Source organism: Rhinolophus ferrumequinum, chromosome 14, assembly GCF_004115265.2.
Source record: "Rhinolophus ferrumequinum isolate MPI-CBG mRhiFer1 chromosome 14, mRhiFer1_v1.p, whole genome shotgun sequence".
Classification (NCBI taxonomy): Eukaryota; Metazoa; Chordata; class Mammalia; order Chiroptera; family Rhinolophidae; genus Rhinolophus; species Rhinolophus ferrumequinum.
The window spans coordinates 48051518-48077882 of record NC_046297.1 but is presented as its reverse complement, the minus strand read 5'-3'; the positions used below and the strand labels follow the sequence as shown (position 1 = coordinate 48077882).

At 35.4% G+C, this 26365-nt stretch overlaps 1 protein-coding gene across 2 annotated transcripts in view; it reads left to right on the top strand.

The window, feature by feature from the left end:
- Positions 1 to 26365, top strand: part of ANGPT1 (angiopoietin 1) — a 260199-nt gene that overhangs the window by 214886 nt on the left and 18948 nt on the right. For both annotated transcript variants that reach the window (XM_033126833.1, XM_033126832.1), the window contains exon 7: positions 6984 to 7150. In XM_033126833.1, coding sequence (XP_032982724.1) covers positions 6984 to 7150 — 167 coding nt within the window. The remainder of the gene's footprint in view (positions 1 to 6983; positions 7151 to 26365) is intronic.

Genomic DNA, 26365 nt, shown 5'->3' with positions numbered 1-26365 from the left:
GTTTTCAGAAAAAATAAGTTAAAATTATTAACACATGAAATCACAAATATATATTATGTATTATAATTACTATTTTTAAACGTCTCAACACAGACCATTTGCTACTTATTTGTTTCTTAACATTGGCTTTAAGCCTACAAAAGCCAACCTGAGCTTTGTTTTTTACTTAACCTTCCTTAAAGGAGATTCAGCAAAATCTGGTTTATGGATTTGTAAAGATGTTTGCGGAGAGGGAAGTCTGGAGTGGGCCTTTTTAATGAGGCACTTAGGGAACTATATTAACTCCTTCAAGCCATGAGGATACTAGTTAGAAGCCTCCAGCAATAACGCTTACCAGAAGTACTTTTGCACATACAGCCAGATCAAGCGACTGTGTTTCCCCGAAAATAAGACCTAGCTGGACAATCAGCTCTAATGCGTCTTTTGGAGCAAAAATTAATATAAGAGCTGGTATTCTATTGTATTGTATTATATTATATTATATTATATTATATTATATTATATTATATTATATTATATTATATTACATTACATTACATTATATTATACCTGGTTTTATATTATAGTAAAATAAGACCTGGTCTTATATTAATTTTCACTTCAAAAGATGCATTAGAGCTGATTGTCTGGCTAGGTCTTATTTTCTGGGAAACACGGTAGGAGTTCCAAATAGTACCCTACTAGCCTAACTTTATGGAAGGTGGTAACTAATGCCCTGGAGACAACCTGGCTTTGTATGGAAAACAATTACCCTCATAAACAGAACTTCCTATTGATACAAATATTTCAGTCTGAGCACCAGAACTTCTGGGAGTTCTTTGTTTCTGGAAAGAAATTAAGAGCACATTTTCAACGGCATTTTAACATCTTCACATTGAAAAGAGAAATATATATATACATATAAGAAATTTAAAATGTGGAAAGAAATCATTCGTTTGATCTTTCTTGGGCTTGAGTGTCTCAGCAGTTAGAGGAGATGCATGACTGATTGTGAATTAAAGCACCTTTGGAAGTCACAGCTCAGTAACCTTGACTTCTTATCTGTTTTCTTTAATTTGTATGAGAAGTGATGAAGCCCATAGGATACATGGACTGTGTCTGGTTTCAATTGTGTTCAACTATAAAAAGTCAACACTTCCTGTGAGCATTATCAGGCAAAATAAATAAAATATCAGAGACAATTATTTTATTAACTTGGAAAAAATACAAACCACAACTAGACATTTCTTCAGGTTTTGGCAAAAACTAACGAATATTGGTTTTTCCTCTGTACAATTTTTTAGCAAAATGTGGTTTTAAGACCAATTCTAAGTCAGCATTAGTCTATGAAAAATTCCAGTGTTTTTTGTTGCCTTTTATTAAAGAGCTAAAGGAAAAATAAAATTGATCAATAATCTATTTGACTTAAGATATAAAAATCTTTCAAGTGATTGTGATTAGAGTAACTAATCATAGTAGTTCTCATAAAATAATATGGTATAACATCCTTAGATTTCATTTATGAAAAAGGAGAATTTCTGTTTTTTATTACTATTGTTTATTAATTCAATAAGGACTTGCTGCCTTTTCAGTATCAGCACTGAATTTTGTATAAGCTTTTATTTTTATTTTTATGGGTATTACAGGCTATTTGGAGTAAAATATAGACCTATGGTAAGCTGTTATATATGCAATAATGTGTAAACCTATTTTTTAATGTGCATTGGCCATCTTTGTATTTCAGGCATGAATATGATTTTTTTCAAGGACAGTCCCATAATACATAATCAAAACTTGCCTCCTAATATGGAGCTGAGTATGAAGATGAGATTTTATGCCTGCATCTTCCCTGTGTGCTACTCAGATAATCTGTTCTGGTTAACATATTCCTTCTAATGTGCCCTCAGAATAGCTATTTCACATCATGATTATATGATTCCTCATGTTAGGTATAGAGCAGACTCACCAGTGGAACCCAGAAGAACCTTGTAAGTGTACAGATCTTTCAACCTACTCCAGACAAACTGAGTCAGAACTTCTAAGTCATCTATATTTTTTTAAAATCTCCGCAGCTGTTTTTGATATGCACTCCCAGTTGAAAACAACTGTCAGAACTGTCAATTGATTCGCACAGGTTTAAGATCTCAAAAATTACCTCTCTTGTAGGTAGATCCTCAAACTTCTGAGACCTAAAGAGAAAGGGATTTTGAAAAATAGGACCCAGGGCAAGTTGAAGGGGACAGCTTCTCTTCAGCATTCGGAAGCCGAAGCATAGAAATTAGTCTACGTTTTGGTTTATGTCACAGTTTAGCTCCAGTTGCAACCAGTTGGTTTTCATTTCTTACTCAGTAATTAACTCCTTGGATTAAAATTACAGCACTCATTTGTATAAACCAACACTCAACTTGTCATTAGAAACACATTAGTTCCTAGCATCTGAAAGCCTTTTACATAATTGTTTCAGCCTCCCCTTATTAATTTTCAGGCAAAGACAAGGCCCCGGATGATTTTTGTTCCCGTTCTCATACAGAGTAGACAGGAACCTGCTAACCCTCAAATAGTTCACAGTCTCATGGGAGAGAGTAAACAGAAAATTAGTGTATGTTGTGAAATATCTTCTAACTGTAATGACAACAACTAGATTTTTTTAAGTGCTTCTCATGTATCAACATTGCACTAAATGCATTAGGTATGTTGGTCTCATTCTTTCTCACAACACTCTATACGGAAACATTTTTTTAAACCATGTTTTGCAGAAGGAAACTGAGGCTCAGAAATAATGTCAGAGGGTTCACAGGAAATATGTGGCAAAAAGGTTCAAACTGGAACAGAGACAGGGAGTAGAAGTTATTTAATCAAAGCCAAGCATTTGTTGCTAGGCATCGGATTCGTGGTCTGCCTGATAAACTATCCAATAGACAGTTTACAAATGTGGGAACCCATTTTCCCTTCTTTCATTTATTTTTCATCTTTATGATGAAAGAGTTGTTTCTGCATCACTGACTTGTAGCTATTAGAAGCTTTCCTCCCTCCACTATCTCTCTAACAGCCATTTTGATTCATTGAAGCCCAATATTTCGCTCCCATAATAGAGCATATGCAGATAGTTTTTCAGAAAAGTGCATGAAATAGAATGTTGGTTTCTCAAAGCAAATTTTCTTGCTATCTTTTCAGTTGCTTCTTCCTCTATTCTCAGTCAGAAAAAGAAAACTGTTTAGGAAGGGATGTTAATCTCACTTAGAGGCACAAGCCTGCATGCCAAGATGGGGATGAAGGCTTGGAGGAATGAGACTAATGCTCGTCCATTTTCTGAGACTCACTGGAAATCTCTGCACTTTTCCCTGGGGAAGCTGGAGAGTTTTATCCATGCAACGCTTTCAACAGCATGGAAATATGTGACCTAAAACTTAACACTTCATCATTCCCAGCCTCCTTGTTCACATTTAGTATAATTGCCGAATCCCTTCTGACTACACAGAAGAGGGAATTATCAAGTGGCTAGAGGGAGAGTTTTGACATGTCTGAGCAGAGAAGAAATGCAAGGAAAATCCCAGTGGTCTTCTTTTTCTTCCCAATGGCTGCTGCAACTGAGAATGTGCTAATTCTTTGACTTCAGTTCTCTGTAACTTTCTGTTTTGCTTATCATTGGAGGAGGTAAGCTTTGCTCTTCTCTCTGCTATGTAGCACCAACTGCCATAAGAATGTGTAAAATTCTTAGCATATCCTAAATTGCTCTAATATTTCCTGTCACTGTAGAACTTTCACAAAGTGTGATCTGAGCATCTTAGGAAGAGAGAAGAAAGGAGCCACTGGCATTCTGTCCCCAGTGAGTCCTACCTCTTTGCTCTGAGCTACAGATAGATGGTCTTCAGGGGACATATACCTAGTGCAGTCTGGACAAAGAGTGTTCAGTTAATTAAAAACTAACTTACATTGGCGAATAACTGTTAAAGTGTGCCTACATATACTAATACGTTTTCTGTTAACTTTAAATATCAAAATATGCATTCATTTTTTTTTTTTTAAATGTCAGGCCAAACCCTGAAATTCTTGGTCAGTGGTTCTTTCATAAAACTTTCCCATAATGAAATGCATCAAATTTCTAGCTTCCGTTTTTTTTTTTTTTTTTTAACTAGAGAAAGTAAGATGTGTGCAAAGCAATGTAAGTTAAAAATTCTCTAATGCTTTATTATTTTTCCCAGTCTTTTACAGTTGTAACAACACATAATTCAAAAACAATTTTTTAATGATTTGCTTTTATTGAGCAAACCTAAATACTTAAATTAGATCTTATAAAAAAAAAAACAAAACAAAAAAACCCCACAAAACTCTTTCCTCACTAATATTTAACTTATTTATATAACATTATAAATCTTATCGTTACAATAGCAGACTGGCATAAACAGATTTCAGACCAAACACACCTGTGGCTTTGGTAAGTAATTCAATTGGCAGGAACAGTAGTACACAAATATGTTTAATGCTTTGAGTATATTCTGGGCATCGATATATTTTAAAGAAGAAATGGAGTACACTGATTCATGTGTTAAGTTAGTTAAAGGAAAAAACAGTGAATAACACTTCTGCAGTTATAAGTCTACCTAGTTAATATACATTAAATTTGAAAGGAAATAAAGGTTTTCCAGATTCTATCATCTGTGTTGAGAAAATAAAGATTGCTATGATTATTTTACTACTTCCCTCACAATTCTTCTTAATATAGACAAAACCTTTATTAATGAATACCTCAATTCACCAGAATCTGTTTCTTTCTGAAACATCAGAGTATATCCTGTTGTTACTGGAAGTATGTCTTCCAAATATTAATGTGCACCAGATAAATTGGGAGCTTGCTCAAGTAAAGAGTCATAGGACTAGCTGGAAGATGTTTTAACTGTGTGTAGAGCTACGGATTTCTTTTTTTCAACTGGAGCTCCCGTGAAATATCAAAACATGCATTCATTTGGTGATTATGATTTGGTTGAACACTTTAAGAAATAAATACTTGTCTGAAACTCAACCAAAGTACTTACAAGAATTATGTTTTCAGGTTACTTCTCTGAATGTCATCACAAATTACTATCGTCCTTTCTTCCTTCCTCCCATCCTTCCTTCCTTCCTTTTTCTTTGAACTTCAATAAAATATATGGAATACCCAGTTTATGCCAGTATTTTGCTAGTCTTTGAGGAGTCACCAATACAACACAACTCTGTCCTCACGGAGCTCGTAGTCTGGTCAGTAATACAAACGTGTAGATTGAGAATTACATTGAAGTTCAAGGCCTTACCAAGGAATATTTTTCTGAGGCAGTTGTGAATACACAAATGTAGAATGCCAGTAGTTTCTTAGGGTTCTTTATTTTCCTATCACTAACATCTCCACATTAAAAGTTGGCTTTCTTTTGGAGTCAACTTTTTTTTTTTTTTTTTGGTCCCACAAAGAAACTATTTTGAACACCTAACAGCCATGACTGGATTGCCCTAAAGAGAATAATAAGGCCATATTGAGATTGAGGTGCAGAGCTGCCAACTAGGTTCACTCACTAACTCTTACGGGCAGCTGTCTGCCTCAAAATTCAAATCCATGCTGGTGAAGTATTTAAAGGATTATAGTTCTGGATTTACAGAGTTGCCAGTTGATATTTAAAAGTGAAAATGTTATGAATGTAGGGGTGTATATATCTTTTTGAATTCGTGTTTTGGATTTCTTTGGATAAGTACCCGGAAGTAGAATTGCTGGGTCATATATTAGTTCTGCTTTTAACTTTTTGAGAAATCTCCATATTGTTTTCCTCAGTGGCTGCACCAATTACAATCCTCCCAACAGTACACAAGGGTCCCCTTTTCTCCACATCCTTGCCAACATTTGTTTGTTGATTTATTGATGATAGCCATTCTAACCGGTGTGAGGTAATATCTCATTGTGGTTTTTATTTGCATTTCCCTGATGATCAGTGATGTTGAGCATATTTTCATACGTCTATGAACGTCTATTCAGGTCTTCTGCCCATTTTTAAATTGATTTTTTTCTTGTTAATTTATAACAGTTCCTTATATATTTTTTATATTAACTCCCTATCAGCTATATCATTGGCAAATATCTTCTAAAATTAGTCAGAAAGAGACAGACAAATACCATATGATTTTGCTTATATGTGAAATCTAAAAAAAATAAGATAAACAAGCAAAACAGAAACAAGCTCAGAGATACAGAGAAAATTGGAGGTCACCAGATGGGACGGAGGGTTGGGGGACTGGGTGAAAAAGGTGAAAGGGATTAAGTACAAATTGCCAGTTATAAAAATAGTCATGAGGATGTAAAGTACAGCATAGGGTATATATTCAATAATATTGTAATAACTATGTATGGTGTCAGATGGGTACTAGACTTACAGGTGTGATCACTTCGTAAGGTATATACACGTCTAATTACTATGTTGTAAACCTGACATTAATATTGTATGTCAATTGTAACTGAAAAGAAAATTTTTTAAAAATGAGAATGTTAAAGCTAGAAAAGTCAAGAGTCTGATACCCTTTTTAAATTGTTATCTGAGCATAATTTGACTCCTGAATAATAATGAAAACACAAAAAATAACAATATTGTTAAATAATTTGTCGATACTATCCTGATGTTTATTGGAAAATGTTTAAATTATGTTCAAAATATTTTATTACCTAGAAATTTATAAACATTTTCAAAAGCTATCTGTCATAGAGAAGTGTTTACTGATTAACCCTATTAGTCAGATTCATGTAATCCAAAAACATCTCATCTACACAGATGTGAATATCAGGTTTTAATGCGATAAAAATTAGATGGGATGAGATACAGCAGAAGAATACTGGGTAAATAATTGGAAAAAAAGTGTGTAAAAATGTGCAAGAAATATCTTTACTTTTAAAAAATATTGTATTATTATTATTTGGAACATAGTTAAATATTGAACATGAAAAGTGTTTCTTTCTGAAGTAACAACTGCAACTCTATCTTCTTTCTCAGGGTTTTGGAAATCCCTCTGGTGAATATTGGCTGGGGAATGAGTTTATTTTTGCTATAACCAGTCAGAGGCAGTACACACTAAAAATCGAGCTAATGGACTGGGAAGGAAACCGAGCCTATTCACAGTACGACAGATTCCACATAGGAAATGAAAAACAAAACTACAGGTAGGTCCTCCTTCTGTGTAGTACTCAGCTACCTTGGGCCTACCCACTTAATAGTTTCAGTGGAAACGTTTGAAAGAAAGACCAGATGAAAGTCATCTTTCAAATTGCAAATCAGTTTGTTTTTCTAGGCCTATTACAAGGAGATATTAAAAACCCTATAAAAACTTCTTAAAAGCTTTAAATTTCAGTTTTCACAGACTGATTGTATTGATGTTGGCTCAAAATCCAGAAGATAGGGAATTAAGTCAAGCACAATATTATTGTTATTGTTGTTGTATTTTTATCGTTGTTATTATGATGAAGTTATAGTGGATGCATACATATAAACTGATGACAGAGAATTGACTCAAATTCAGTGGCTTGAAATAAATACTCCCTTCCTTCTATCAAAAAATTTCCTACTTATACTTTCTTTTCTAACCTGTCTTAAAGTTTTATTTTTTCACATCTTGAAGGTGATAAAAGAGGAGTACATTTTTATGTTTTTGAATGATTGACATAAAAGATAAGTCAAGGCATAATTTAGAATTTTTTGGTAAATAATGTAAAAGACAAAAATAAATCCAAATAATGGCATCAATATACACAGAACATTATTACACATGTAAAAATAGACAATCTATATACTTAATCTCTGATTTTTTTTCCCCCATGAGCAGCTTATACACTAGGAAAAGAAAACATTAAAAACGGTTATGCAGTGTGGTAAATTCATTTCACAAACACTGCGCTACCTCTATGTTCCAGGTACTCCATGCGACTAGCAGATGAGATCTTTAGTCTCCCAGACCTCACAGTCCGGTTTTGTCACTAACTGGGTCGCTAAATATCTGCTTGGCATTCTGTGAAAACAGGGAATATATTTTAGTTACTTTTATATCACTCCTCATTAATGCAATACCTGGCACATAGCAAGTCTTTAGTAATTGTGTGTGCCCCAGTTTTGTAATCAGTAAATTAGAGTTGCAATGATTTTAAACTCTGAATAGTGTGGCAATTCTACATCTGTAATGGAAATGCAATTGTGTGCATCAAAGGGCTGGCATATTGTGACAAGCAAAATGCAATGACGGCAAACAATGCCGTCTGCTTTTCTTCCAACCTGTGAGGCCATTTCCTTGTAGTTCAACTGTTTTGGCTGCTTATTTGTCTTTTTGAGACATACCATTCTTTAGGACTTTGGATCTACAACTTTTTCACGAACACATCTCATTTTATTTTAATGGATTGTATATGGGATTGGATCCTTGGAGACATAATAGTCATTTTCTTAACAAACAGTGATGATGTCACCACAACAGAGGATGAGAAATAGATCTAAAGAGTTCATATCCCACGGGGGGTGGTGGGGAGTGAGGTTGTCCATAATGGCAACTCAAGAAACCAAAGAAGAGACATTTATAAAATGCAATGGAGTGTAAGAAGAAATGTTTCGAAGGAGGTCAATATTTTGAGAGTTTTATAACAAGAAAAACCACTGTAAAACATCAGGGGTACTCTTATGTAAATGTTTTGACCTGAAACTTGAAACTACATGAAACTTGGCTAATGTCAGACAGCCTGACAATAGGACTAGCGAGTAATTAGTCTAGTCTTTTTCTAGGCTCCTGAAGAATTTTCTTTGGTTCCTTTCCAAAGTGTCTCTCAGTGTGTGTGTGCGTGTGTGTGTGTGTGTGCGTGTGTGTGTGTGTGTGTATGTGTACGCATGCACACATGTGTTTGCAAGGTGAGGTTGGCATTAAGGAGACAAAGAGTGTTTGTGCAGCTTTAGGAGAATTGTGGGCATCCAAAGTAGGCTTCAGGCGCAGGATATGAACGTCATCCTGGCATCTTCCTTGGGAATAGCACTTACCTCCTCTTAGAGTGGCCCACTGCTCTTATTGTGCATTTCCTATTCCTTTAACATATGTGTGATTCGGATCTTTACCCATATGATGCAGATCTGTTATCAAAAAGTAAGTCTCATCGCTTCTCGGCCTTTTGGCTAAGATCAAGTGTAAAAAGTAAGTCTTCCTAGCTAGAGTGAGCTAGCTAGAGTAAGTCTTCCTAGCTCTGCGGTCCCCATTTTTCTTTCTTGAGAGTACTGTGAACCTTGAGAATCAGAACTGTGAATCCAGAAAGAACTTAATAGTTTAATTCTAAATCTCTGGTGTTAATGAAAAGAAAGCTGAGGTCCAGATATAAGCAGTAATTTTCCCAATGAGGGAGAAAGACTTAAATATGGGATGTTTGGCTCCTACCTAGCTCAGTGTGGTCTCCAGGCGAGAATGCTGTGTAATAAAGTTGGTAGCTCTGGCGCTCTTTCCTGACAAGGCCCAGCAGAAAGTAGGTCTGTAATCATCGCATTCTCATGCAATTAAGTTTTAAGATTTACATTAGCATCAAATGGGAAATAGTATTCATTAAAACATAACACCTGTTCGATGAAAGTTTAGTTAAAATAATCACAGTATGAAATGGTGTTATTCACTCTTTCAAAGAAAAGCAAACAGAAGCTTGGAAAGGGAAGCTGCGCCCCTGTGACTTCCTTCTCCCTCTGTATCATCACTCACTCATGCCTAGTGCTGATTCTCCAGGTTCAGTAATGCCACGTGGACCCAAGTTAACAGCTCAGATGTCCTGCTTTGCCTTCTGTGCTTCCCCTCCACTCATTGCTCTTCTCTCCCAATTAGGATGCCCTATGGTGATACATTATTAAAAGTATTAATGCTGACATTTGTATTAATATTTTTGAATAGTATTAAATTAGTATTTTATAATTTATGAAATAGTTTTTAACACTTTAATCATTTAATCCTGACAATGACTTCTTAAGTTGTTATTAGAAACATTTTAAAGATGAAGAAACTGAGGCTTTAGTCAAATTCAACTAAATTTCAACTAAACTCAAAACTATAGAATTCATGCTTGATCTTTTTTTTTTTTTTAATTTTTATTGAGGAATATTGGGGAACAGTGTGTTTCTCTAGGGCCCATCAGCTCCAAGTCGTTGTCCTTCAATCTAGTTGAGGAGGGCGCAGCTCAGCTCCAAGTCCAGTTGCCGATTTCAATCTTTAGTTGCAGGGGGCGCAGCCCACCATCCCATGTGGGAATTGAACTGGCAACCTTGTTGTAAAGAGCTCCCGCTCTAACCAACAGAGCTATCCAGCGGCCCCATACTTGATTTTTGTTTTATACTTTTTTCTCTTTCAAGTTAAATTTAGAAATTCTTTGAGAGGTTTATTTTTTAATATTCTTTCTTACCAGAAATTGTATTTTTAAAACTCTTGTAATAGCTGTGGCTATATGTATAAACCTATTTTTTTTTTTAAAAAAAAGTCTTTCTCATGTTCTAGACACACACTGATTAAAAGTAAGCGTTGTGAATGGATAGATAAGCTTACAAATGTACATGTAACACACATATTTTCATTTCCTCCAAGGAAATTCCATATGATTTTCTCAGGTAGAAAATAAAATCTATAGAACCCAGGAGAATATAAATAAGAAAAAATAATAATGTAAGAGTATCACGATGAACACATCATGTGAAATAACATGCAGTCAATGTGAAATGATTAAATACTTCCTCTAGAGAGGTAGTATTATTGAGATTCTCATCATCTAACACCCAGACTATTACAGAACCTGTCTGCCTCCAGTCTTTATGCTCTCAGATATATCTTCCTCACTGTTGTGGGCTGTTTTTACTAACAGACAATTTGATTTGGTCTGTGCCCTCCTCTATATATTTCCACAATGCTCTACTATCTACAGGTTAAAGTCTGCCACTGAAAACTTTTCATGACCTGGCCATAACCTACTTATTCAGCTCTGGCAATCATACTCTCCCCACAACCTCACCCAACCAGACTCTTCCTCATTATAATTATGTTCCAGAAATGACTTGCAATTTCCCTATACCTTCCATGCCTTTGTTTATGCTATATTCTTACCCTACACACATAAACCCAGCTTTGAATACATCTTCTAAAGCTTGGCAAGTCTCCCTTATTCCAGGAAGTCTTCCCTGATCCCTATTATGGAAGATACTATAATTATGGTAGATATGGTGATGCATTAACCCAGTAGTCCCCTTCAGAACTGAAGCATTCCTTCGTCCACCTCCTGGGAATGTTGCTAGCTTTCAGCATATAGCCAAGGTCCCCTGCCTGAGCATTGCCTGTGGCTGGAGAAAGTCACACCACCCAAAGTCACTGCTCCTTCCTGCAGACAGATTGCATCCAATGACTGGTCAATATAGTAGTTTACAAAGATCCCTTGCCCCAATTCGGGGCAAGTATGAAGGACCACCGAAGGTCCAGAATGCCACTTGAGATTAGCTGAGGTCTCACTGTGACTGTGTGCAAGCCTGACTTCTCCCTCTGCTTGGCACTGCTTTCTTCACTCTGCCATGTGGATTGATCCTAAGAGCACTGCCCTATAATTCTCCCTACATTGATTTCCCAGAGAAATGCATCACTCAGACTCTCAGGCTAAGTTGGATGCTCTGTGCTACCACATATCCACCCATAACACTCTGGCTAACTGCTCAGTATCCACATTCTATCCTAAAGTCATTAATGAGTGTTTTTTAAAATAACTGTGTGTGTGTGTCTTTTCCCACTGTGTCTAAACTTCTAGAAGTTAGAAACCATTTTCATCAAAATTCAAGGTAGACACCTAAATTAGCCAAATAATTAACTAAAAGTTAATAGCTAATGTTTCACAAATACATGCTATGCACCAGGTACTTTGTTTTCACATGAGAAAACTGAGGCATTGTACTTTGTACAGGGTCAGAGGACCTATTATGTGTAGAAGTCAAGACTGAGCTTTGATCTCATAGCTGCCTGTATTAAATGGTCATCCTGTATTAAAGAGAAGTCAACAGTTAATTTCTATAATTAAATACACTCAAAGTGTGTATCCTAAGAGGTAAAATGTTTCTTCTAATCCCATTTCTGTCTTTAATAATCTGAATATTCATGAACACATTATCTCATTTCTCTGGTTCTCAATTTTCTGTCCTATAAATCAAAGTATTTGTAAAGCTCCTTGCAGCTCAGAACTTTCTAGAATAGAACTACCTTTATGTATACATTTCTTTTTTATTTTATGACCCTTCAATTCTTTGATAAATGGCTACATTTTGATCTCTCTAATAAATACTTCAATAAGAGTTTCCATCAGTTTATGGCTTACAGTGACCTTTTACTTCTCATGAAAACTTGCTGGTCCCAATACTTAGAGTTAAAAAACAAATAGATAACCACTACTACCCAAACAAATGCTTAAAATAATAACAGATCATTTGTGGGATTGGAGAGATACTATGATCTACTGGAAGGAGCTCTGGAATAGGAATCAGAAGATGTGGAAACTATTAAATAGTGACGTCTGGTTTCACTATCCATTAAACCAACTTGATTGTATCAGTGTTTAGTCAGGGAGATAGAGCCATGATGAGTGTTATGGAAATAAGGGATTTGTTATACAAATTTAATTTTACACCAATGTGAGATGAGCTACAGAGGGAAGGTTTGGAAGATAAAGGTAGAAAATCAGAGAGTCACTAGCACATATAGTTAAGACCCAGCGTCGTGGTAGACAACCAAGAGCTTATAGGGAAATCCCAGAAATCAAACATATCCAGCCACCAAAGGAGGATCACAAAGGGGGAGGTCTAATGAAAGCTGTGGCTTTCGTGTAGCTCTGTCACCTGGGGATGTGCAATTGAGTATCTGGTAGTAGATCGGGAGCCACTGCCAGCAGCCGGGAGGCAAGCTAAAGGCAGAGTGGAAGAGCAGACAAGCTGGAAGCTGCCAGGCTCCTCAGCCCCTGAACAGCGCTGTATCTGGTGATGATTCTGAGAGTCAGGCCACTCCTTCATTTCCGCCTTCCAAATCTCACACAAAGTCCTCTTTTGGCCAACTCAAGGAAGGAGATTCTGGGAAATGTAGTTCTCAGGCTAACTAAGGGAACAGTAGCACAGTCTAGCTCTACTTGGGCAAATCACCTACTACTTTTATACCTCAGATTGTTTATTTTTAAGTGGAAATAATATTCTCTTTCTTATCATCTGGACCATTCTGTTATAGGGACCCAATTAGAAAGAGTATGCAAACATACTTTGTATTGGACAAACTCAAATTCCATGCAACTGTGAAAGACATTTAAATATTTGTAATACAATTTTTATAGTTATCATACCCGAGAAATTTTAATTAGGTATCTATATTGAAAGCCACCCCAACACTGTCCCCAAAATAAATTTTACTGATATGTTTATTTATTTGGATTCAAGACCTAGTCCAGCTTCCCGCATTGCATCAGTGGTCTCTTTAGTCACCTAATACCTAGAATAGTCTACTGTACACCCACCGTTAATATTTTTGAAGAAATCATGTCCGTTTTCCTCAGAAATATTTCTGTCTGGATTTATCTGATTATTTCTTTGTGATAAAATTCAAATTAGATAATTTTAATAAGAATGCTCTATAACCAATATTGGGTACTTCCCATTTTATCAAATCCAAAGGCACAAAAGGTCAATTTGTCCCATTATTGGTTGGGTCCCATTACACGTTCCATTCACTTGTTAAGGTTTTGCTTTTTAGCTTTTTTTTTTTTTTTGCAATGAAATATGTAGTCATTTAAATAAAATTCTTACAAAATATAATGTATCAGAGTGATCTATTTTGGTTGAAGTGGTTGTGGGGCCTAGTACAGTATTTCTTTGCCCCTCCCCTTGTTAGTGCCTCAGATATTTGTAGGGCACAGATTAAAAACCATTGTATCATGTTACTATTATAACTAAAAAAAGTAAAGATTTACCAATTGGAAATAAATTTAGGTGTACTACTTTCAAATAGAAAAGGAAAAGAAATTACATTAAAAAATTTCTAGATTCATTAGAAGGGCACAGTTTTAGTGATTATATTTCATTAAAGTAATTTTGCATGTTAATTTTTTTCAGATCTTGGTTACAGTTTGTTCCCTAAAGTTGATTTCTTTATGTTTTTATAGTTTTAACTTGATCAGTAAATTCTTTGTCACAGATAGTACAATGACAAACTTAAAGATAGCCCCTCCTTTGAACCAATAGAAAATTTGTATTAGTAAAACAGGAATGATAATGTTTAACCATTTACAATGAAAATTTTATATTACAATTATGATCTTATTATAATGTTTATACTATACAATTTTGGAATATTCTTCATATTTTATCTCTATATTACTTGTTGGGAATACTTTCAGGTTAGCACTGACTGGCTCTGTCAAAGCCTTGTTCTGGAAGAGAGTCACATGTAAAGATGAATTTTTTTGAAGCAAGATGATTGCTTGAAGCAAAATTGCCAAAAAAAAATTGAAAATAATTTGGCCATTAAATATCTTTCTGTACAAGTTTATTTTGGGCCAAGATCTTTATTGGGAAGAAGTTTGGTGTAATGAGTAAAGCATTGTATTGGAAACCAAGAGACACAAACTCTAGGCTTGTATCTATAGTTACTCTTTTGAATGATCTTGGACAAGTTGCTTTTCCAAGTCTCATGTCCTCAGAAGGAAAATGAGGAGGTAAGAATGAAGTCTTTCCAATTCCAGAATCCTTCTTTTTTTTTTAAATCATTAAAGTACTCTCATGTTGTGTATGTATTTCAAGGACAAAACAAATTAGTGTGGATTGAAAAGAATTCTCTAGAGCCTCCCACATAAATTTAAACCATGTATTTTTTATGTATTGCAAAACATGTTTCACTATTTTCAGTGAAATGTTTTTCATTTCTCTGGTCCTCTGGGCTGCATGGTCCTGGCTGGAACCAGTAGCAGATGTGTTGAAATGCTAAGAGGAAAGTTATTTTTTATAGCATTCCTGGACTGATCAAGGTAGAAAAAAATATATAAGGAATCTCCTGGCAGTTTCTACCCTGTTGAATTTTTAGTCTAGATATGAAACTCAAAGTTTTAAGTAGTCTTTTTGCAGTTTCAAATAATTTCTCCAATTTGGGAGGTGTATTATTTTTATTGAGACTATGATTTTTGTTATGGTTACTTCCTAAAACAGAGAAGGAATTGTTTTATTCAACAACATTTGTATTTTATACTCCTGGACTGAAATGATATATTTAAGAGGAAAAAGACATGGTCGTACAGAGTCACTTTGTACCTTCTTCAGGTCTTCTAAGGGTCAGGAAAATATCTTGACTTTAATGCAGATTAATGTTAGTCTCTAGAGTCTTGTATTTTTCCAAGCTGACAAAAACAAATGCCCCAGTGCTGTTAGGTCTAAGGATTCCCAGAGGATTCCTGCTCCAGAATGAATAATGCTGGGTAGAACTCAGACAAATGCTGGCCTAGAAACTTCCAAGTTGACAAAGACTGTTAGAGCCAGCTAACACTGCCTCTAGGAAATAGTCTAGGGAGATGTCATGTGAGCCACTGCTCTGGGTCCTTTTAGTGCAGTTCACCACTGACAAGATGAAGGCTATATCTTTAATGAGTGAAATATTTGTTATTTTTTAATGTGCTATCCTAAAATAAGATGTCCATAGAGATATCAGAATAGTGCTGTATGTGTGTGCTCATGCATGTGCATGCACGTGTGTAATGGGATGGGAGAATGGGTGGGTAGTACACAGGCAGATAAGCAGTTACAATGCCACGAACAAAGCTTATCAATAAAGACAAGTATGGCATGAATAGGGGGATCTAACCAATGTAGGGAAGTTGGGAGGGATTCCAAGGGGTGGCCTAAGTTGACGTAAAAATGGCAAATAGGAATTAGCTGGAGAAATGGTTCAGAGCTGGAGATAGACGTGGGAATAGAGTATGTGAAGGCTTCTGAGTGAGACCAGCATGTCTTGTTAGGCAAACTGCAAGTAGTTAGGTGCTGCTTAGGCATAGAGTATAAAGGGGTAACGACAGCATGATACTAAGAGCCAAGGAGAGCCAGACAACTGGTAATATCTGGAAGACTTGGGACTGGAAACTAGTGATAGCCTCTGAAGGCAGCCCATCTAAAATAGTTTATCATCAACATCGCAAACAATTTTTTTCACTCAATGTTTGGATTCCTCTGTTCATTAAATACGAGCAACAACATTGTGCAACACATTGTAGTTGAAACAAAACCCCACAGAACTCAACTCTATGATTCAAGAGCTTAACCTCTTTGTCTGACTTGATTTTCTATATCTTTCAAGTCTTAGCTTGGTCTGTAGAGCTCTGCTTTTTAGATTGGGTAAGGATCGCTTTCTATATGCTCCCTCTCAGCTCTCTGCGTATCTTTTTCTGAGGCCCTTACTTACCACACTGGGTTGTAATTAGCTATTCCCTGTTATTAGACTGCCACATCTAGGAGGGCAGGGATCTCTGCAAAATGTTTGGTATATGTCTGGAGAAGCACTTTCTAATAAATATGTGAAAGACATATCAACAAAGATATTTTTTATGCCCCAACAAACACAACAGATTTTGATGTAGATGCCAGAAATTCAGACACCAACAAGTCAAAATTTCTATCCCCAGAGGTTCGTGGTATAGAATAGCAGCTTATTATAGTATTCATGTAAGATTTTTAATAAAGTGTCATGTTCTTTAGTTTCTTAGATAGTTGCTTGAATGAGACTCATTTCCCTGATCTGTTCAACTGCTGACTCTTCAGTTTCTTTTATTTACCTGCAAAGTATATGCAACAGTTTCTATTTTGCATGATGCCAAACAAATGAAATAAAACGTTAACAAGATTGACACACAACATACCTTATTCCCTAGGCCAACTGATTTGGGAAAAAGATGCTATAGCACTATCACTGATAAGTAATCTGTGTGTTACAAGGTTTGGCCTGCAATTTTGATAGCTGCCACTAGGAGACAGTAAACTTTGATTTTATACAACTCATGGGCGAACAACTGAGAGCTTTTCAACAAGTACATGATTTATTAGGTTGGTGAAAAAGTAATTGAGATTTAAAAGATTAAAAATAATTGCAAAAACCACAATTACTTTTGCACTAACCTAATAGTTCATTATATTCTTGAGTAAAAATTTCAAAATTATGAAGGTAATAATATAAAATAGTAATTCTCCTATAACTCATACAATATTTTTTCTTTCTAGATGATTCATTTCTTTTACAAGAGCTTTTATTCATTTCAACCATAAACATCATAAAATCATTTAAAATAATTATGCCAAGTATCAATAAATATCAACATTAAATGCATCAATGGCAAACCTTGTGCTGATAGTATCATCATGACATTCAACTTTAACATTAATTATTTACTCCATTCCGAGTATTTGCAGTGCTTAGATATGTCTCTTTTGGCCCTAACATCACAAATGCCAATATTTATGCTGGTCTGCTCATTCTCTATTAAAAGAATTAAAAGTACTATTTTATTATCTGCCTCAGTTAGAAGCTCAAATAAACAGTTGGATAAAGAATAATTATAGTCTTACTCATTTTTAGGCTGCAAATGAAAAACAACTTCCTTTTCCTCACACACCTTCATGATCAATTCCAGAGAACATTTTCCAGATCTGAAAATCAGAAGTAGTTATATAAACAATCGAAGGTCACATAATTGTTATAAAATAATTATTTTAATGAACAATGCTTTAAAATCATAGATATGATTAAAGGTCAAATGAATAGCTTATACCTATTTATAAACTGATTTTTAAAGTACACAGTGTTCTTAGCAGAACGTCTGAATATTGCATGCTTCTTTAACATCCCCTAACCTACAAGATATGCTGATAATTAGAGACAGTAGGCCAATATTTCCTTGGCTTGTTAATAAACAGTAATTACTAAATATGTAGTTGTACAATATCAATAATAATTTTATTTCTCTCTTAACTGGATATAGTTTTGCTTTAATTACTCTACATCACTAAAATTACTTTCTTAAAAGTTGTTATAACTCTTTTGAAATCAGAGAATGCATTCATTCATTATCCAGCCAGCCAACCAGCCACCAAACTTGCATCACGTTGCTGCTATTTCTCTGGTATTATTCAGTCATTTCCAAATTTGAGTGTTCACATAGTCAAGTAGGGTGTTGGTTTGAAGTTAGATTTATGAATCCCACATCCAGAGATCCTGACCCTGGGATAGGACCTAGACATCTCAATCCTAGTACCAAGTACACCCAGGCAATGCCGATTCAAAAACACTACTTAAATGGCTCTAAAAGGAGACCATGTTTACTGGTCTTGTCGAGCTAATCATTAAGGAGAAGGAAGAAAATAGGGCATAATTGCCCTGAAACAAAGCGTTAGCTGCAACATATTTTAGCATGTCTGCTTGGGGGTTTTTGTTTTGTCTTGTTGATTTTTGATGAAGGAATCATGGACCTTTTACAAAATTTGGTGGATCTATGGATCTTCTCCCCAGAATAAATGAACAAACACAAAATTTTGCTTACATTTATCTGTGATTCAGCTCCATACTCACAGCCCCTGGGTAAGAACCCTTAAAATGAGGCTACAGCTAGACACTAAACAAAAGAGGTCAGTTGGCTGGGGTTGAGGATGGATGGGGCACTCCAGAAGAGATTGAGGAGCCCAGGAAAGGCCTCCTAGAGGAAATCCTTAGGGATTTGTGAAATATGAATAAGTGCCCGTGAGGCAGGTATGGAGGATGGTGACAAAAGGAGGAAAGTCTTGATATTCCTGCCAAAAGGAACCGTGTACAAAGACCCAGAAGAGGGAGAGAGCTTGTCTTAGTTAGAGAATAGCATGTATCTTGTTATGTAGGGCTCCATAGAAAACAGAGGGCCATATTCCATGATAAGGAGTTTGGACTCCATCTTATACTAATTGTGGAAAGAAATAAGCAGAATAATGATTTTGGTCAGCAGAAGAATCTGCTTATGCATGCTAGAGACTTATTTGTCAAACTTATAGCAACACGTTGTCCAACTATAACAAGAGAAAGTATTTCCTCTTTGCATAAAAACCTCAGACAATGCCTCTCAATGGTTTTCAACATTCTGCTCACCCTTTCCTCTCTCTCTGTCTTCCCCTAAGGGATGCTGGAAAGTTTCTTGCTACTCTTTAAACAGAAATAAATATGAGAACAAACCTACCTCCCTTGAACTTGTTTATACTAAAAAAAAAAAAAATCACCAATTTTGATCACAAGTTTTACAAGGTCTTGACTTAATTTTTCATAAAAAAGCAAACTCATAAAGTCTCTGAGATGGCCATTGGCCTGGTCTTTTAGGCACCAGAGGAGGGTCTGGTCAGTGAGCTGCTTGCTCGGAGCTGACTGTCAGCCACACATGATGCCAACGGAATTGAAATATGTTTAAGGGACTGTTTGTATTTTTTACAGGGGTCTTAATGCCATGTAATTCATTTTGGAACTAAAATTTTAATGTATTCTTAGAAAAAGAGAGGGGTATTGGAAGAACTTTATTTTATTTAGAACTAAAGACAAAATCATTACAGTGTGCATTTCTGAGCTTTGGGAAGTATGGTTTCATTGTCATTAATTTCATGAAAATAGTTTTTTTCTGCTTTAAATTTACAGACAAGAGTGTACTCTCTCAGCACTATCAAAGGCACACAGAGGTAACAGTTTGTGAGTTCTCTAATTTCGTTGGAGGAAGAATTTGTCATGAGTTTTGAACATATGCAACCTTCACGTCATTGAGAAACACTGAGAACGATATTTTACTGGGGTTTTGAAACTGGAGTCACTGGTAACAATGTTCCTTGTGTCAAGAGTTTGAGAAGGCCTGGGTGGTTGATAAACTCATTCTTATCAAAGTTCTACATGATATTAACATTTATAAGCCAAAAGAGAAACATTAAAATGTATACCTTCGAAACGGAAATAGATGAAAAATTAGTGTACAGTTTATGCATGTATAACAACAGCTAATACATACAGCAGCCATAACAGAATTAGAGGGTAAATGAAACTGGATTCTCTGAAGTTTTTCATTATTTGGTTTGAGGTTTTCTGTTACTCCGGAAATTTATCTTAATGGCAGCACAGATTTCCGTGACCCTCGCTATGCGAGCATTTTTTCACACTTACACACCTTCCACTGAACATGTTTAAAAATATATAACATATCTGCCTCAGGGCATCTGAGGCTTAAGAAGCAAATAAGACAGCATAATGGTTAGGTTAATATACAGAAATTCTCATGATTCCCCAGTGATCCAATCCCATGTGAGAACAAATGATACGAAATAAGGAAAATGGAACATGGTAAAGGAAACGTTCAGGAAATAGAAATGAGACTTAACAGTAGACCGACATGGGTGACCTTTTCAAGGATTTTTTTCCCCAGTATCAATTATGGGTAAAGAAAGGAAAAAAGACACATGCTGGATTCAGCCAATAAAGTACCTTATTATATGGCAAGAAAAACGTAGGATTCTCAAAAGGTTGGAATTTTAATTTATTAAAGAACAAACATTTGAATTAAAGGATTGTTATTCAGGCATCTGGGTTCAAAATAAAGTAGACCTTAAAGCACGTGTCAGCAAGGCAGCACTCTTTGGTTTCTTGTTCTTTGAACTTGGTATTTGGTTTCTCTATATCAAATGGTGGGAGGGGGCTGTCAAAGGAAATGGGGCATCATGGATTTGAGAAAATTGGTCTTTTTCATATTTAATTTCTCCAGTTTATTGCTTACATGCATGTCTTAATTAGTTACATCTCTATCATTATTTTCATCACTCTCAGTAGCTGATGTGTGTCTATCACTGTCTCACATTGATACTGTTTAATTTAGATTTACTCATCCATATAACTCATGTTTACTGAGCTACTGTGTATTTTATGGTTATTGGTTAGGGAAATTTGATTTCCTTGCTTATTTTTCATTAATACTCATCAAATACTTACCTACATGTGACAGTCTTTTTAAGGATTTTATATGTATTACCTCATTTAATCTTCATTACGTTAGAAGTACATTACTCGTCTTAGAGCCATTTTACAGAAGAAGCAACTAAGGATCAGAAAGGATCAGAGCTAGGATGCAAACCCAGACAATTAAGCTCCAAACTCTGTTCTGTTATGCTCTCTCTCCAGACACAAGTGTACATGACACAATGTTACTCTTCAAAAGCAAATGCTCTATTTATTAATTTTTTGTGGGAGTGGAGAGAGGAAGAAAAAAAGGAAGAACTTTAGGGAATAACTTTATTGTCAGTTATTTCCTTCATTCATACTTTGTACCGATCCACCTATGTCTTTTTAGGTTATCTGCAAATCTCTATTATATCCTTAATTATTGATTAATCAAATTGTACGTTATTAAATCTTTTAATCTTCTTACTCACACCTTCCTTTCTTTTGAAACTTCTTTTGAACTTTTTCTTGTACTTATAGATTCATAGCTATAAATGTAAATCGTCGTCAAACAACAGTGTGTCATAGGCATTTACTCACCCTCTTTTTCATAGGTGCACGGACTTTGCTTCGTATGTATTCCTATTGTTTTCTCACATACTCACTGACAGGCTCTTACAAATAAATAAATGAATAAATTCTATTTACTTCTGGACAATGAAGTAATAGAATTTATGTCCAGCATATGAAAAAGAGTGTTGCACATAATGACACAGACTTAACAGAGCCTCCTCCAGCAGAGACCACAGTCCTAAGATTTAACATTGGAAAACAAACTCTGTCTCCTCTAATAAGGAAGATAAAGCTTTTGGAACCGATTTTTAAGTGAATGCCCAGGTAGCAGAGGGAATTAAACAATAGAATGGACACATGTATAGATATAGGTCCCTTTGTAAAGCTTGATGGTCTCGCTTCTCATATGGACTCTCTATTTATATTTATTTTAATGGGTTATTCTATGAGCTATTCCTTCAGGTATCCCTTGGCAGCCACAAACTAATTTCATCCTCATTATAGCAGTGCCCCAACATGATTTGAGGAGACCATTAGTTCACTAATATTGGACACATTTCAACTCGGGGGGGAAAAAACGCCCATGGGACTTGAATTGTAAAATGTAATTGTATTATTACAATTAAAATGTAACTACATATGAACCATCTCTTGAGATGAATGAAAGTTAAATTCTAAACAATTTGAACTCAGCTCATAATCGACTCAATAAATATTTATCGAATGTCTGTTATGTAGATAGCATATGGAGTTCACAAAGGTGGCTAAGACATGAATACTTATTAGGTTAAGTCTGGTAAGGAAGAAAAGTCATATATACATATATAAATAACACTAGAGTAGACAAAAGGAGATGTGCAACAAGAGAAACGATTTTTTCGTGCAATGACAGTTTAGAAGAGAAAGAAGAGAGAAGACTTCCTGTATAATATTTGAACTTGTCCTGAAAGGTGGTTGATTTTGGACTTGTGAAGATAGGTAGGAAGGGATCAGTTCAGTAAAGCTCTGGTCATTTATAAGACACAGGATGCATTTGGACAGTCCTGAACTAAAGAGAACAAAACGTTCACCTCGAAGATATTATTCTAAAAAAAATTTTTAAATATTACTTAGACATAATTTTACTATACTAGCAAAGTCTAAGATAAGCCTCAAGTCTCCCCTTGTGCTAAGATACATTTATATGCTTTCTTTTGTCTCAAGGCTTCCAGTCCTAGTAATTTCCACTGTAGAATTCTGAATACTGAACAAAAAAGGCATCTTATGAAAACATAAAGAATTACAGCTTCAAATACTAATAGGGAGAAAAAGGGAATACATATCTCTCTTAAATGTTTAGCATTTAATAAATTTATTGTCTACTTTTTCACTTGATGCTCCCAACACATTCAAGTAACTGATAGAATACTCTTTCTTATCTTTTTTGATGGTAGATAACTCCACAACTTAATTGTGGGATTGTGAATTTGACAATATTTATATTGAAGATATCCTCCTCATTCCTCTCCCAAAATCCACGCCTTCCACAGTACCAAAGCTAATTTCTTCCACTAAACTTTTTGAGCAGTTTAGCATCTCCTGAATTTTTCCCATACCCTTTTCCCTACAATACTAATTATTTGTACACCTCCCAGTGACATCTTCATAATGGCAAACATGCTAATCTTGCTAGAAGGCTACAGTGAGGCAAACACTGTTTTCTTTACATACAGATTGACAAGAGAAACGTTGTCTTTATTTTCATCAGAAGATGCCACCTGTATCATTTAAACTCAGGATATACAGACATGCTCTGCTATCCCTCTTTGTGGATGGTGCCCAGCCCTTTCACAAGCACAGGATGAGGGTGGATGGTTAAAACAGCGATAGCCATGGAGCCGCAACCAGGAGGCAGCTGTGTTGGGAAACTGTGAGATTGAGTCATTGCTACCAGGCTCTGAAAGAGAACCAGGGGGGTCATTTTGCGTTTTCCTCAAGTGATTGTGAGAAAGACAAACTAGTTCCATATGGTGGCAGGGAGAGAGTGCAGAGCCAAAATAAAATCTGCTCAGCTTGTCAGTATGTAAGACCTTAAAGTTCAGATATATGAGAGTCTGTCTACTGTTTTAAAGAGCTGAGGCCAAACTTCAATTTGTCATACATACAACTCCCACTGCCTTGGATAATGAAAGAGATTCTTGCCCCACTGAATACAGTGAAGATGTAAAAATATGAGAAGTATGGCAATCTCTTAAGTAGACAAAATCAATGAGAAACTGGATACATGAGATTGGGCTGCCTATTTTAAAGAAACGAAAGTTATAGAATTACTTGTATGATACATAGGTGTACTTTGAAACCTATTCTTCCATAGTAGAACTTACTATTGTTCCACATTCATTAAGAAATATGAGGTAATCTTTTTGTTTATTAAAATTTCTTTTTTAATTATTTTAACCTTTGACCCCCTTCACCCATTTGTCCCACCTCCCACCTGCACCTCTGGCAACCACCAATCTGTTCTCTGTATCTATGAGCTTGATTTTGTTTTGTTTTGTTTTAAGATTCCACATGTAAGAAAGATCATACATTATTTGTCTTTCTCTGTCTGACTTATTTCATTTAGCACAGTACCCTCGAGGCCCATTCACATTGTCATAAATGGCAAGATGTCATTCTTTTTTATGGCTGAATAATATTTAATTCTACATATGTCCCACATCTTCTTTGTCCATTCATCCACCAATGGACACTTAGGTTGTTTCCATATCCTGGCTATTTCAAATAGTGCTACAGTGAACATGGGGATATGGAGAAAAGGGAACCCCTGTGCACTGTTGGTGGGATTGTAAACTGGTGCAGCCACTATGGACGACAGCATGGAGGTTCCTCAAACAATTGAAAAAAAGAACTACCGTGTGGCTCAGCAATTTCACTTCTGGGTATTTATCTGAAGAAAATGAAAACAGTAACTTAAAAAGATATATGCATCCCCATATTCATTGAATTTCTGTAAATGAGAGAAAAGGAGTAACTATATTTTCATCAAGGATGGCTAGATAATCATGACCACTTTCAATGTGCATTTATCTGTTTCATTTTCCCTTAAGATGCTAATTGAGAAAAATAAAAATGCTGACATTTTTTACAGTCATTGATCAAATGGTACTCATAAATTTCTTTAATTACAAAAAAAAAGGGTTTAAAAGGACGAATCATGATTTTACTTTGTGGCTGCCTTTTTGGTCACATCTAATCATATTCTTTGGAGTTTTGTTTTTGTTGTTATTTTGTTTTTGACATCTTCCATATTTCTGTACCTAAGTCAAATACTTTCTTCTGGAATAATATTTGGTTTTTATTCCTGCCATCTCTCTAATGATTCACACTTCAAGTTCCCTTTCACTGCAGTCAGATGCAAAGCTAACTTTGGCTCTTTTATATATTGACTTTTCTTTTGTGAAGGCAAGGTCCATTTGGAATAACTATTAGTAAAATAGAGAAAGCTATGGATAGTTAAATAAACATAAGAACTTTAGAAATTAGCCAGAACCACACTTAAAAGGAACCACCTAAGTATTCTGTTTGAGCCTCCATTTAAATAAGCTTTTTATCTAATTACAAAAAACACCTGACCTTAATGAAAGGCCGGCCTCTATTTTGCCTGTATCAGATCCCCAGATATGAGTGTTGGCTTTGGGTCATAAGTACCATTCTGTGCTAGCTAAATAGCTGCTCAGGAAGAATGAGTCTTTTACTTGTGCAGAGGGCCTCTCCTTGACAGCACAGTTGCTCCCAGAATCCTTGTGGGATTCCACAGAAGCATGGGTGTCCTCATTTGTAAACTTAAAATATATTGAGAAAACTATTTTTTATGATGCACCATCTCTGTTTCCCAGTGCAAGAGAATAACTGTCCGATGGGATGCTTGTTCCTTAAAAGAGCATAAGCAGCTCCTCTGTGCCATGCTCAGGATATAGACCTGGGGCATGGGGGAGTTCTATTATACACTGTAAATTAGAAGTTCTACTCATTGGACAGTGAAAATTTATTATTCTTCAAAATATTGGTCATTTCTACTTTTAAATCATAGCAACCAATATGTCCCAATGTTTACATTGTATTATTTTAGGACTCTTCTTCGCTTCTGCTTCTTGTTTCAAAGATCCCTAATTTGGGCAGGACCTTTTTTCTTCTTTTTAAAAATAATTTTAGTGGAAATATTTACCTTAACCATCTTTTTATTTTGAATTTGTTCTCTGATATCAGTTGGCTTTGCACACAATACAAATAAATCATTCAACAAAACACAAGAACTAATAGCAATAAGACATATCCTTTCTTCCTTTATTCTATTTGTATAATACATCAAACATGTTTTCATATTCTAGAATATCCAAGAAAATGAGAACAAAAAAAAATGAATGGGAAAGAAGATCAAGAAGGATGTAGAAGTGTGTGTGTGTGTGTGTGTGTGTGTGTGTGTGTGTGTGTTTATTTGAGTAGGATGGCAAGGAAGTGGGATCTTTACTTAGCTAAATGAGATGCAAAAGCTATCCCTCTGAAAACATGGGCCAGTTGTATTTTTATTATTAAGGGTTATCAATATTTGAGTTTGCATTTAGTTGCTATCTTCAATTAATTACTTAGCACACTTAATCGTTCATTTATTCAGTAAACATTGAGCCCATCCTCTGTATCAGACATTGCTCTAGATTCTGCTGATTCTAAGATGAGTAAGACACAGTTTATGCCTCAAGAAGCTCACAGGTAATTATGGAGAAGACAAGTAAAACCACAACTAAAATATGCATAATAAGTGTTATTATGAAGGTATTTATCTATTGTTCTTTTA